The sequence below is a fragment of the Danio rerio genome, chromosome 8 (genome assembly GCF_052040795.2).
Source record: "Danio rerio strain M-AB ecotype USA chromosome 8, GRCz13ab, whole genome shotgun sequence".
Lineage (NCBI taxonomy): Eukaryota > Metazoa > Chordata > Actinopteri > Cypriniformes > Danionidae > Danio > Danio rerio.
Genome location: NC_141028.1, coordinates 469736 through 484095, shown reverse-complemented (window position 1 = coordinate 484095; position 14360 = coordinate 469736). Strand labels below are relative to the sequence as shown.

General features: G+C 38.9%; 1 protein-coding gene across 16 annotated transcripts in view; it reads right to left on the bottom strand.

Moving 5' to 3' along the window:
• sncaip (synuclein, alpha interacting protein) overlaps positions 1-14360 on the bottom strand; it is a 31876-nt gene that overhangs the window by 8943 nt on the left and 8573 nt on the right. For all 16 annotated transcript variants that reach the window (XR_015497343.1, XR_015497342.1, XR_015497335.1 and 13 more), the window contains 7 exons: positions 12253-12483; positions 10587-10975; positions 7670-7849; positions 5675-5788; positions 5066-5191; positions 1236-1405; positions 1059-1145 (listed from right to left, as the gene is read on the bottom strand). Coding sequence is in view for 3 of the 16 variants with exons in the window: in XM_087263993.1 (XP_087120119.1) it covers positions 1059-1145; positions 1236-1405; positions 5066-5191; positions 5675-5788; positions 7670-7849; positions 10587-10975; positions 12253-12483 (1297 nt within the window). In the remaining 13 variants the exon portion in view is untranslated. The remainder of the gene's footprint in view (positions 1-1058; positions 1146-1235; positions 1406-5065; positions 5192-5674; positions 5789-7669; positions 7850-10586; positions 10976-12252; positions 12484-14360) is intronic.

The window sequence follows — 14360 nt, the reverse complement described above, 5'->3', positions numbered from 1 at the left end:
GGCCGGTTGCTATGGAATGCATCTAAAAAAGGGCCATTTGCAATGAAATACATCTAAAAATGGGCCGGTTGCTATGGAAAGCATCTAAAAATGGGCCGGTTGCTAGAAAATATATCTAAAAATGGGCCAGTTGCTATGAAATACATCTAAAAATGGGCCGGTTGCTATGAAATACATCTAAAAATGGGCCGGTTGCTATGAAATACATCTAAAAATGGGCCGGTTGCTGTGAAATACATCTAAAAATGGGCCGGTTGCTATGGAATGCTTCTAAAAAAGGGCCGGTTGCTAAGAAAAACATCTAAAAATAAGTCTGTTGCTATGAAATACATCTAAAATGTGCCTGTTGCTATGAAATACATCTAAAAATAAGTTGGTTGCTATGAAATACATCTAAAAATGGGCCGGTTGCTATGGAATGCTTCTAAAAATGGGCCGGTTGCTATGGAATGCTTCTAAAAATGGGCCGGTTGCTATGGAAAGCATCTAAAAATGGGCCGGTTGCTAGAAAACATATCTAAAAATGGGCCAGTTACTATGAAATACATCTTTAAATAAGCCGGTTGCTCAAAAAAGCATTTACAAAATGGGCCGGTTCCTATGAAATACATCTAAAAATGGGCCGGTTGCTATGAAATACATCTAAAAATGGGCCGGTTGCTATGAAATACATCTAAAAATGGGCCGGTTGCTATGAAATACATCTAAAAATGGGCCGGTTGCTATGGAATGCTTCTAAAAAAGGGCCGGTTGCTAAGAAAAACATCTAAAAATAAGTCTGTTGCTATGAAATACATCTAAAAATGTGCCTGTTGCTATGAAATACATCTAAAAATAAGTTGGTTGCAATGAAATACATCTAAAAATGGGCCGGTTGCTATGGAATGCATCTAATAATGGGCCGTTTTCAATGAAAGACATCTAAAAACTGGCTGGTTGCTAGGAAATACATCTATAAATGGGCCAGTTGATATGAAATGCATCTAAAAATGGGCCGGTTGCTGTACATTATACATGTGTGTGTGTGTGTGTGTGTGTGTGTGTGTGTGTTGTCAGACCTGGGAGATGGTGGTCTGCCGTTAGGCTCTTGTGTCTGCAACAGAAGCTGAAGCTGATTCTGTAGAGCCACCCGCGCCGTGGTCTGCCTGTCAGAAACACACACACACACACCGGCATCACACACTCCACACCTTCAGCAGCGGTCGGTCAGACACATGAGTGAGTGCATCTCTTACTCGTGCAGCTGTTTGGTGAGTTTGACCACCTGCGAGGCCAGAGACATGCAGGTCTCCACCACCACCAGGTACCTGGAGCAGGTGGTGTGACCCTGACGCTCCGCACACTGAGACGCGCGCTCACACTGCTGATTCTGCACCGTCACATTAGAGCCGTACTCCACCAGAGTCTGAGAAACACACACACACACACACACACACACACACACACACACACACACACACACACACACACACACACACACACACACACACACACACACACACACACACACACACACACACACACACACACACACACACACACACACACACACACACACACACACACACAGAGAGACAGAAATTGATTGTGAATGATAATTCAGATTACTTTATAAAGGTGTTTGTTGTATATTGTCGCTATTTTCATACTCAAGCTGTGAAGGAACAAGTTTAAGGGTTAAATATAAATAGTTTTCAGACGCTGAACAAACTTTAGTTTTTGCTTTTTGTTTCTGAATATATGATTCAGCTTGTTTATCATCTTGTGATATTGTTTTTGTGCTGCTGGTCTCACTTAAATAAATGAGTGTTTAAAATGACTTTCTGTTCAAGTCTTGCGTTTTAGTTGTGAGAATGCAGATTAATTAAACTGAGAGGCCGATCTGCAGAGTATTCTCCATGCAGCACTGAAGTGTTGTTTAAGGCATTAATGGGAGCATTAAAATGTCCTTTACTCTTAACAGTATTGCATTACTTTTTGGTGTAAGTAATCGATCAAGTAATTGAGTTCTTTTTTGAGTTAAGTAACTAGTAACTGTACTTATCAGAGGTGGGAGTAAGTCACACATGTGCAAGTAACAAGCAAGTCTCAAGTCATAAGTCTTAAGCAAGTCAAGTCATTTTTTGTCAGACTCAAGTCAAGTCACTGCTTATTTCAAGTCACGTTAGGTCGTAGCCTGGTCTAGCAAGTCACTTTCAAGTCAATCTAATGATATATATATATATATATATATATATGAGCAATATCACACGAGTAGCAGTGCGATATGGCTGTATATCGGCACTGGTGGGAGGCGTGTGATGGCCAATATACAGCCATATTGCACTGCTACTCGTGTGATATTGCGTTTATACAACAGTTTGACGGCATAATTGTGTATATAAAACAAAATCAAACACGGAAAGTTTTAAAACCCCTTTTGTATGAGGAACTACATTCTTCCACATTGGATTCAAATCATAAGCTGACAGTTAAACAGCTGAGCGTGCATCTTTTAAACTTTAGATCTGTAGTGTCTGCTTTCTGCTGGCTGTATGTGGGCGGAGTAATACACAAAGGGTAAAGAGGCAGTAGGAGTTATGATATTGCAGAATATCACACGGCTATCAGCCAATCAGATTTGAGAACCAGACAGAACTGTTGTGTATATATATATATAGATATATATATATCAGAATCAGATGGCTTTCTGCTTAGGGGAATGAGTGTGCTTACTTCAAAGTCATTAAAATATTACACTATTAATAAACAAGACCCTTAATGACAAAACCAATCCTAAAGTACGCAGGTACATTTTTGGGGGAGGGGGGGGGGATTGAATCAAAACGATAAGTTTTTCTTTTATTACAAAAAACATTATTGTGTTTAAAGTAAAGATCATCTTCCTCGAAGACATTTTGTACATTTCAATAACTCCAATAAAACAAATGTGTTGATTAGTGATATGAATGGCTAAGAATGAACTCTAAGGGTGCTTTCACACCTACACTTTTGTTTCGGAACGTATCTCGTTTGCCCAGTTAGCGCGGTTCGATTGGCATGTGTGAACAGGGCAATCGCGCTCTGTTCCGCGCCAAAGTAATTGCTCCGAGATCGCTTGAATGAGGTGGTCTCGGCTCGATTGAAACGAACCCTGGAGCGGTTCGATTGCAGTGAGAAAGTGATCAGATCCGAGCGCGGTTATATCACAGTGTTTTATGGATATGTAATAGGCTTACGGCTATATGAAGAGAGAATTATGAGTATGGCAGGAAGTTTCGTGAGTCTCCGGATGCCCGCAAACAAGTGATGATCTCTCGGTAATCTCGCGTCTCTCTCCCGGTCCTCAAATAGGCATCGTCGCGCACCCTTCTCACCCCTCCCCACCGTGTCTCTCCTCAGACACGTCACGCGTGCGCACCCTGTCAATCACCACCAAACCACCACCTCTCCTGACAGCTGAGTGGGACGCTGCAAAATAAACCCTGACACTCTGACCAATGTGAGGAGAGTTTACTCGCACGTGACTTGCTTTAGCTCTTTTGGTCCGATTAGAAACTTTGCAGTGTGAAAGCGAACCGCTCCAAGAGCAAAGAGCAACAACGTAACAATTTTAATCTCTGTTTCGGAACAACTGAATCGATTCACAGGTGTGAAAGCACCCTAAATGTCATTTTGAACCTTCAGATTCCAAATAATATATATATATATATATATATATATATAGCCCATTCCACACATACAGATGTTTTGAGATCCATGGTCTGAAATGGTTTCTTGTTTTGCCTAACTTAATTCTTCATTTTTTTCCACCGGTAAATTGTTTGTAGTAATGTTTGTACAATAATTTATTTTATTATGACAGTGTTATACACCGTTTACTGTCAATGGGTTAAAGTAAAAAAAAAAAACTGTTAAAAAAAAAAAACATCCACTTTCTCTTATTCAGGAGCCATGAGCACCGCTCACAGGTCAAAACTGCATCCCTCTTTCAAGTTCAAAGCAAACCTAAATGCCAAAGCATTATAGAAGTGTATATAAAATAGCCTGTGTATTAGCCTGATGACATCATCAAGTTTGGTTAAATTAGGCGGATACAAAACAGTGTAGAAGAATGATAATGACTGTCACTAAATATACACAAGCACTGAGTCATATATAAAAGTATAAGTTTTGATTAGCTGTCTTGTTTGTAAACTTTAAACCCGTACAATAGGCTATCTTTGGCGGAGCGCCTTACATTTTTCATCACAGCATTATCTGATGGCCGAATAGCAAATGAATTGTTCAAATGAATCTAATGAATCATTTAAAGCGGTTCTTCTTAATGAACCGAATGATCCAGTCCAGCAAATTCAACCGATTCTTTCAGACCGATCTGAGAAGCGATGAGCTGCTAATACTGCGCATGCGTAACTTCTGGTTTTGTTTTTAAATGCTGAATATAAAACAAACGTTGTGTATTTAACAAAGACAAGTCCTTTTTCAAGTCATTTAACTCAAGTCCAAGTCAAGCCTCAAGTCCTGACAGTCAAGTCCAAGTCAAGTCGAGTCTTTTTTGGATATTTGTCAAGCAAGTCTCAAGTCCTACATTTTGTGACTTAAGTCTGACTCGAGTCAAGTCATGTGACTCGAGTCCCCCCTCTCTAGTATATAGGTACTTTTTTTCTGTAACTAGCGCAACCCTGGCGAGGGAATAGCACTTTAGATGGCGCAAGCGTCTCATCACACCGTGATTAAGTCAACATTCACTAATGCATTACTAAAAGCAGAAGTTTGCTAGTTAGGAATAGTTCACGCACTGCGAGTTAACCAGCTAACAAAGACTAATCTACAATCATTAGCTAATGTTTTACAGATGTACAGTGTATAAATGTACTGCTCATTGATGAAATAGATTTACTAACACTAACAGAACCGTAATGTATAATGCCATCCAGCATCTTCACTCTTTCTGAACAGTTTTGATCGTGAAACTGCTCGCAGATTGATCAGTGTGAGGGAGAGCCAGTGTTTTTCTTCCAGTCTGCAGGAAGTGCAGCAGGAAGCGTGAGGGAGAGCCGCTTCCTGTCTGAGTGTGTCGCACCTGAAGGCAGCCCAGATGACCAAACTGAGCGGCGACGTGAACCGCAGAGTTCCCGTTCTGATCCTGCTCGTCCAGAGAGATGGCCTGCTCCTGCATAAACTGCAGCAGCCACAGCAGCACACGCTCCTGCAACACACACACACACACGTACATGCATGCGCATACACACACACACATAGAAAGAGAGAGAGTTTATTTATGGGATGTTGATCTCTGCTCTGTCGACTGCTGATGTTGATAATTCAACTCTGCAGCTTAACAAAGAGCCTTTATTGACATTTTAGTGGTTTAAAATAATATCAGAGATGATCTGTAGAGGAATAAGAGTGCAGAGTAAAAGTAAATGTGCTGCAGTTTATTGCAAGCTAATATGCAACACCAACACACACACAATACAGCACTGCACACTATTACACATGTGCAGAACACACACTTTTACACACTGATCAAGGTTAAAAGCTGCTGGAAGAGAGATCAAGATCCCATAATGCAACTCACCTGCAGAAATCAACATTAACTAAATAAAACATGAATCATTAAATACTGAAAACTGCTCATTCATGGATATTTTTCATAGTGAGTGTGTGTTTGTTTACTCCAGTCGCTCACCTGACCGTATCGAGCAGCGTAATGAATGAGGCTCGGGTGTTCTCTAGTACAGCTGAGCTCCGCGATGGCCTCCGTCTCGCTCACCATCCAGCGAACACACTCCAGATGACCGTTCTATACACACAAACACATCACATGACATGATATCACAGCTGCCACTCTTGATCTAGTGCTCACTCTAGATCATCTGATTGGACAAACGTCAGTACACGCCCATGAGTGCAGGATGATGTAATCAGTGAGTGTGGTCTGTTTTCTACATCAGCTAAACAGCTTCCATTAAAGTTAGAGCTGGGCGGACATTAATTAAAATTAAACACATTCAAATTAAAGTTTGTTTTGACATAATACACTCACCGGCCACTTTATTAGGCACACCTGTCCAGCTGTTAGTTAACGCAGATGTCTAATCAGCCAATCACATTGCAGCAGCTCACTGCATTTAGGCATGTAGACATGGTGAAGAGGATCTGCTGCAGGTCAGAGTGAGCATCAGAATGGGGAAGAAAGGGGATTTAAGAGACTTTGAACGTGGCATGGTTGTTGCTGCCAGACGGACTGCTCTGAGTATTTCAGAAACTGCTGATCTACTGGGATTTTCACGCACAACCATGCAGGGTTTACAGAGAATGCTCCGACAAAGAGGAAATATCCAGTGAGCGGCAGTTCTGTGGACGCAAATGCCTTGTGGATGAGGTCAGAGGTCAGAGGAGAATGGCCAGACTGGTTCCAGCTGATAGAAAGGCAACAGTAACTCAAATAAGCACTCGTTACAACCGAGCTCTGCAGAAGAGCATCTCTGAACACACAACACGGCCAACCTTGAGGCGGATGGGCTACAGCAGCAGAAGAGCACACCGGGTGCCGCTCCTGTCAGCTAAGAACAGGAAACTGAGGCTACAATTCACACAGACTCACCAAAACTGGACAATAGAAGATTGGAGAAACGTTGCTGCTCTGATGAGTCTCCATTTCTGCTGACACATTCGGATGCTCGGCTCAGACAACATGAAAGCATGGATCATCCTGCCTTGTATCAGCGGTTCAGGCTGGTGGTGGTGGTGTAATGGTGTGGGGGAGATTTTCTTTGGGTCCATTAGTACCAATTGAGCATCAACGCCACAGCCTACCTGAGTATTGCTGCTGACCATGTCCATCCCTTTATGAGCACAGTGTCTCCATCTTCTGATGCTACTTCCAGCAGGATAACGCAGCATGTCATAAAGCTCAATCATCTCAGACTGGTTTCTTGAACATGACGATGAGTTCACTGTACTCAAATGGCCTCCACAGTCACCAGAGCTCAATCCAATAGAGCAGCTTTGGGATGTGATGGAACGGGAGATTGGCATCATGGATGTGCAGCCGACAAATCTGCAGCAACTGTGTGATGCTATCATGACAATATGGAGCAAAATCTCTGAGGAATATTTCCAGCAGCTTGCTGAATCTCTGACAAGGATTAAGACAGCTCTGAAGGCAAAAGGGGTCCAACCCGGTACTAGAAAGGTGTGCCTAATAAAGTGGCCAGTGAGTGTATGTTATACACATACATAGAAACAAAACTATACAAAACAATTTGACTACATAGTTATTTAAATATAATTTGTATCATATATATTATATTATAATGAACATAAATAAACATTTGTTCATAGAAATGCATGCATTCGATATCTATATATTAATAATAAATATGCACAGCGCACACACTTTTATAATGTCAAAAACTTTTATTGTGGATGTGATTTACTGTGATTAATGTGTGTCCAGCACTACCTCATAGTTTTCGTGCTTGGTGTGAACGAGCCCTAAGTGTTGATTTTCAGCTACTGGAGAGGCGGGGTTAAACTTGGTAAACACCTCTGATTGGTCAGATTTGCCTAAACACCCAATGCATGCGATTCATTTAGTTTATTAAATATATTTAGTTTATTGTTTATTTATAGTGTGCAGCTGTACTGTGACTGTGTGTGTGTGTGATGTGACACACACCCGTACGCTGAGTCCTGCAGGCGTGAGCTGCTGTTTATTGCGTTCGTTCAGGCAGTCTTCACCCATGAGAGACGTCAGGTGCTGCAGACAGTCTGTGTGTCCCTGAGCCGCAGACACGTGCAGAAGATTATTCCCGTCCTCGTCTCTGATCAGCTCCAGATTCTCCGCCGCAAAGTGAGGCTGTGCAACACACATGACAATTCTCATTCCTGAGCAATATTGAAAACAACACATCAAAGCACATCATTTGATTCAAAATGGACGCATTTTACAGAGTTTTCAGCATTTCACTTTTCTGCCATCACTTAATTTACCGCAAAGTCCAGCAAATGTTGGAAAATACTGTGTGAAGTTTGCATTTTTGTAAATTTCCTGCATATTTTGCATGGTTGAGACACTGTTTAAATTCCTGCTGTGCCACAGAGCACCATCTGCATAGTTTTACATTTAAAAGCATGATCAGATGTGTACATCTGTGTCTATTTTCACAGTAAAACAATAAAAGAAATGCTGCAAAATTTGACACAAAAACTCACCACATAATCAAGCATTCAGATCAGATTTTTTTTTGCATAATCCTAGAGGTACTGACAAGCTGTACATGCGTCTCTGCTGTTTCTAGAGAGCGTGTGTTTGAGTTTGAGCTGAGAACAGCACACAGATGATGTTCTCCAGCTCTCTGACACTGACCCTTTCAGCCTTTGATCCTGATTGTGGCGTTTTGGTGACTGTCACTTTAAATGCAAATGAGATTGAGCTCTTTTCTGAAGAGGGCGGAGCTACAGACACCTGTGGCTGCATCCCAATAGGCATACTAACATACCATACGATTCATCTTCCAGCAGGACAGTGACCCAAAGCACACCGCCAACATATCAATGGAGTAGCACAACAACTCTGTGAATGTCCTTGAGTGGCCCAGCCAGAGCCCAGACCTAAATCCTATTGAGCATCTCTGGAGAGATCTGAAAATGGCTGCACACTATCGCTTCCTATTCAACCTGATAGAGCTTGAGAGGTGCTGCAAAGAGGAATGGGCAGAAATTCCCAAAGACAGGTGTGCAGAGCTTGTGCATCATATTGAGGCTGATTTTAAAGTGCTTCTCCTCCTAAACCTTTCAAGCTATATCCTTCAAACTTTCGTCAAACCTTCATACTGGTCTGACTCGGGTTGCTATGTCTTTTCTAACAGATCCGACTTTAAGTTTTCCGAAAAACAACCTAGAAATTTCCCAAGAGTCCCATTGACTTCTGGCCTCATTCAACTCCAACTGACGACCTTTGAACTTACTAGCCACTCCCTAGCAACCAATATCAGCACCCTAGAAACTGTCTCATAGACTGTGACTAGCTATTCTAACGCATGCTAATAATTCTAACATTCTACTGACATGCTAATCGTGCTAGAAATATGCTAGTGACATGCTAGTCATGCTAGCACATGCTAATTCATGTTGGAATCATGTTAACAACATGCTAATTCAAGCTGGAATCAGGCTAGTTATATGCTAATTCATGTTAAAATCATGCAAGTTCGAGTTAGAATCAGGCTAGTTACATGCTAATTCATTCTAGAATCATGTTAACAACATGCTAATTCTTGCTCGAATCGTGCTAACAACATACTAATTCAGGTTGGAATCATGTTAACAACAATCTAATTCATGCTAAAATCATCCTAACAACATGCTAATTCATGTTTAAATCATGCTGGCAACACGTTTATTCATGTTGGAATCATGTTAACAACTTGCTAATTCATTCTAAAATCATGCTAATTCATGCTAAAATCATCCTAACAACATGCTAATTCATGATAGAAACATGCTAATTCATGTTGGAATAACGCCAACAATATGCTAATTCAAGCTAGAATTATTCTGACAACATGCTAATGTAACCCCGTCGGTCCTATGCCACCCAACCCGCTCCGAGCTGGTTTTGAACCGGCGACCTTCCGCATGGAAGTTGGTTGCTCTACCAAGGAGGCTAAAGACCATGGCCTCTAGTGTTTGTCACTAGAGCACCTTTAGAGGTCAGAGGAGTGAGGTTTACCTGCACAGCACTCACTAGCTGGCCTCCGTTACACTAATTCATGCTAGAAACATGCTAACAATATGCTAATTCATGCTAGAAACATGCCAATTCATGCTAAAATCAAGCTTACAATATGCTAATTTATGTTGGAATCATGCTAACAACACTTTAATTCATGTTGGAATTATGTTAACAACATGCTAATTCATGCTAAAATCATGCTAACAACATGCAAATTCATGCTAGAAACATGTTAAGAACATGCTAATTTGTGCTCGAATCGTGCTAACAACATACTAATTCATGTTGGAATCATGTTAACAACATGCTAAAATCATGCTAACAACATGCTAATTCATGTTGGAATCATGCTAACAACACATTAATTTATGGTGGAATCATGTTAACATGCTAATTCATGCTAAAATCTTGCTAACAACATGCCAATTCATGCTAAAATCATGCTAATAACATGCTAATTCATGCTAGAAACATGCTAGCAGCATGCTAATTTATTTTAGAAATATGCTAATAACATGCTAATTACTTAGAATCATGCCAATTCATGCTAGAATCATGCTGACTCATGCTATTACCACCGTCAGACACAGTAATCAACTTTAAATCTTTTCACTGGCTTGCTTCAGTCTTTAAGTGGTTGCATTGTTGACTGCAGGGATCTTAAACATTCTTTTAGGCAACTTGAAACTTTTTCAAACTGAACAAACTGCTTCCTCAAGCCACCATAAACATTGTCCTCAAACTTTACTATCTAGTATTCGTATAACATCTCCCCTTTAATGCAGACTTACTAGTTCTGAAAACAAAACCACATGATTATTAGTCAAACTCAAATCCTTTCATCAGTGAAATCTCTCACCAGCAGAGAGATCTGTCCATCTCTCACGATATTCAGGATGTTTTGGCTCTTCTTGGCCTCCTCGTCCACTTCTCGAGACACTCCTCTGGCTTGTTTTCTGGATGCGTGTCCGCCGTCAGCTCCGGTTTTGCTGTCCGGGATCTGCTCGTGTGTGTTCTCGAACCCGAGACTCTGCGCTCGGAGATCTGCAGATTTCGACTTCCTCATGACGGGCGACAGCACACAGAACTGCGTCCCGCTGCTCAGGCTCTCAGAGTGCACCAGTGTGTGTGTGTTCCCTGCAGAGGGCGCTCGAGGCAGCGTCGCCGCCTGCTGAGTGCACTTGATGTAGGGCACGTCCAGGATCTCGTCCATGTCCAGGTCGTAGTGCTCTAGTTCCCCAAACAGGGCTGCGTTCACCACAGGGAGATTTCAGAAGACGTAAAAACAACTGACTATTGGTCAAACTTTATCATCAACTGAAGAAAAATAATATGTTACTTATTATTATTTATTACAATAACAATATAAATTATAATAATATTTATATTATAACAAAATAATAATATGGTTAATAATATTATATTATTAATATATTGTTATAACAAATAATTTTATTATTTATATTATTATTATTATATTGTCATAACATAAATAATATTATTATTTATATTATTATTATATTGTCATAACTTAAATAATAATAATATTATTATTATTATATTTTCATAACTTAAATAATATTATTTATATTATTATATTGTCATTCCATGAATAATATTATTTATATTATTATTATTATTATAATTATTATATTGTCATAACTTAAATAATATTATTTATATTATTATTATTACATTGTCATAACTTAAAATTATTATTTTATTATTATTATTATTACTATTATTATATTGTCATTACATAAATATTATTATTATATTATTATTATTAGTATAATTATTATTATTTTGTCATAAGTTAAATAATATTATTATTATATTGTCATTCCATAAATAATATTATTTATATTATTATATTGTCATAACTCAAATAATATTATTTGTATTATTATTATTATTATTATATTGTCATTACAAAAATATTATTATTATATTATTATTATATTGTCATACCATTATTATTATTATTATTATTATTATTATATTGTCATACCATAAATAATATTATTTATATTATTATTTTTATTATTATTATTATATTGTCATAACTTAATATTATTTATATTATTATTATTATATTGTCATTACATAAATAATAATATTATTATTATATTGTCAAAACTTAATATTATTATTTTAATATTATTATTATTATTATATTGTCATAACTCAATATTATTTATATTATTATTATTATTATATTGTCATTACATAAATATTATTATTATATTATTATTATATTGTCATACCATTAATAATATTATTTTATTATTATTATTATTATTATTATATTGTCATGCCATAAATAATATTAATCATATTATTATTATTATATTGTCATAACTTAATATTATTATTTTATTTTATTATTATTATTATTATATTGTCATAATTCAATATTATTTATATTATTATTATTAGTAGTAGTATTATATTGTCATTATTATTTATATGATTATTATCTAAATAATAATAATACTAATATTGAAATAAAGCTGACTGCTGACCCTGGTTGATGAGGCCTCTGCTCTTGCTGGGCTCCTCTTTCCCGCTTGGTGTGTCCGTCTCTGAGCTCTTCCCTTCAGTCTCCGTCTGTGTCTGCGTCTCCTCCGGCTGGTGTTTGAGTGGAGAGACGCGTTTAACAGGACGGAATTTACTGTAGACGTCTGCGATACCGGTGGGTTTGAGTCCTGCACCGCTGTGAGACGCCGCACTACGAGGCCAGTTAATGGCCAGAGCTGAAAACACACAGAACAGAGAAAATCAAGAATGGATTAGAGGGTTTTCTTGGCTAGTTTTTAACATCAGAAGGCACTCTAGGCCAGTGATTACCAAAGTGAGGGTCACGAGACAACGACAGGGGGTTGCTTGGGGATTTCCAAAAGTTAAATAAATTTTATGAAACTATTCGAATGACTATATTTTATCCAAAACAAACAGAAGATAACAACAGTTGTTAATAGTTACATATAAAAAAAACAACAACACGCAAATAAAAAGCCATCAGCCTGTACATTTCATAGGATTAGTGTTTACACGTCAGATTAATAACTCAGCAATAGCGTCAGCTGCAGCATGTTGATTTTATAGCAGCAGGTTAAACTTTCTGACAGCTTGATGGCAAATCAAATACATACAAATAAATACAGGCCACAACTGAACATTGAGGATGATCATCGAGTGGCGGTCTTTAAAATAAACCAAGAACAGACGTGTGCTGAAAACATTGTTCCCACTAGCAGAGGTCTGCACGGGGCTGATTTTTCAGTCCTGCTCCCGTGTGCACATTCACGTTATCTAATATGTAACATATGGTGCTCTGTGGCACAGCAGAAACACGAACACTGTCCAGAGTCTTATATGGGACAGCTGCCGACTTGCAGCTGCTGTACCTCTAGTCACTAGTAGAGAAGAATGCAGACCTCTACCCACTAGTCTCCTTAGGTGAAGTTAATAATAAATCAAATTAATAAATGACATTGAAATTATATGGTTGTTAGACTGTGTTGCACTTATTTGTGTTGTCATTACGCTCATATTTATATAGGTCTATTGCCGTGTGCGCAACATTTATATATTTATTACCACCTCAGAAGATAGGGGGCAGCAGATGAAGCGCAAGGCTAGTTTTTAATAGTGCTGTAAGCTAGTTTTAAACAGCAGATAGCGCTCAAGGCTAGTTTTTAAAGGGTCACGAAACACCAAAACACATGTGTTTAAGCTGTTGACAGTGGTATATGTGTCCCACACTGCTAAAAACACTATTAGGACACCTATATCTCACTAAAAAGTGTAAATTGGATGTTTTTGCGTTATTTTAAGCAAATTCGTACTTCCTGTTTGAAACTAATTTTTGAAGCTGCATCACGGTCATGACATAATAGCGTGTATTCCAGCGTGCAGACTGGACGTCTGTGCCAGAGTGTGTCTTATTACGTCTTACAGTGTGCTGCATTAATGCATGAGTAAAGCTTGGTTCAAACCAATCAGCGCGCTCTATTGTGCAGCTTCATTAATATTCATTACTGTCACAGACGACAGAGACGCCACGTTGTGTTGGCAAAACAAGCGTGAAGTGTTGCTTTTATAGTTTGCTGCAGTGAAGTTTTGTTTTCATTTTCTCTCTGTGAGAGCGCAGCTGGAGTCACGTGTGGATTAACAGTGTACGCGACGCTCGACAACAATAACTTACGTGTCTAAGGAGGATTATTGTTTACCTGAGAGCTGTTCTGATCTGCAAATGCTGAGATCCGGATTCGCTTGTAGTCTCCTCTTAATAAAGACGCGGCTCTAGTTGCTGGTGATTGTCCTGTCTCTACAGATTTGGTAAGTGAGCGACCAGTGCTCTTTGTTTATTCATTTCGTATTTTATTCATATCGAACAAACTATTGCACCGAGTGTAAACAAGTTAGCTTTACAACCAAACTATAACCTCATGTAGGATTTAGTGACCGGAATAACACACGCGGCTTTCTGACACTACCTGCCGAGTGCATTTAAGTTTCCGGGAAATGCTGAAGGTTTTTTTCTGTCATTCGCCGTGTGGTATCAAACATTGCCTGAAAATACACGCTTAGAGCAGCTCCTCGAATCAAATATCTCGTTTGTCGCGAG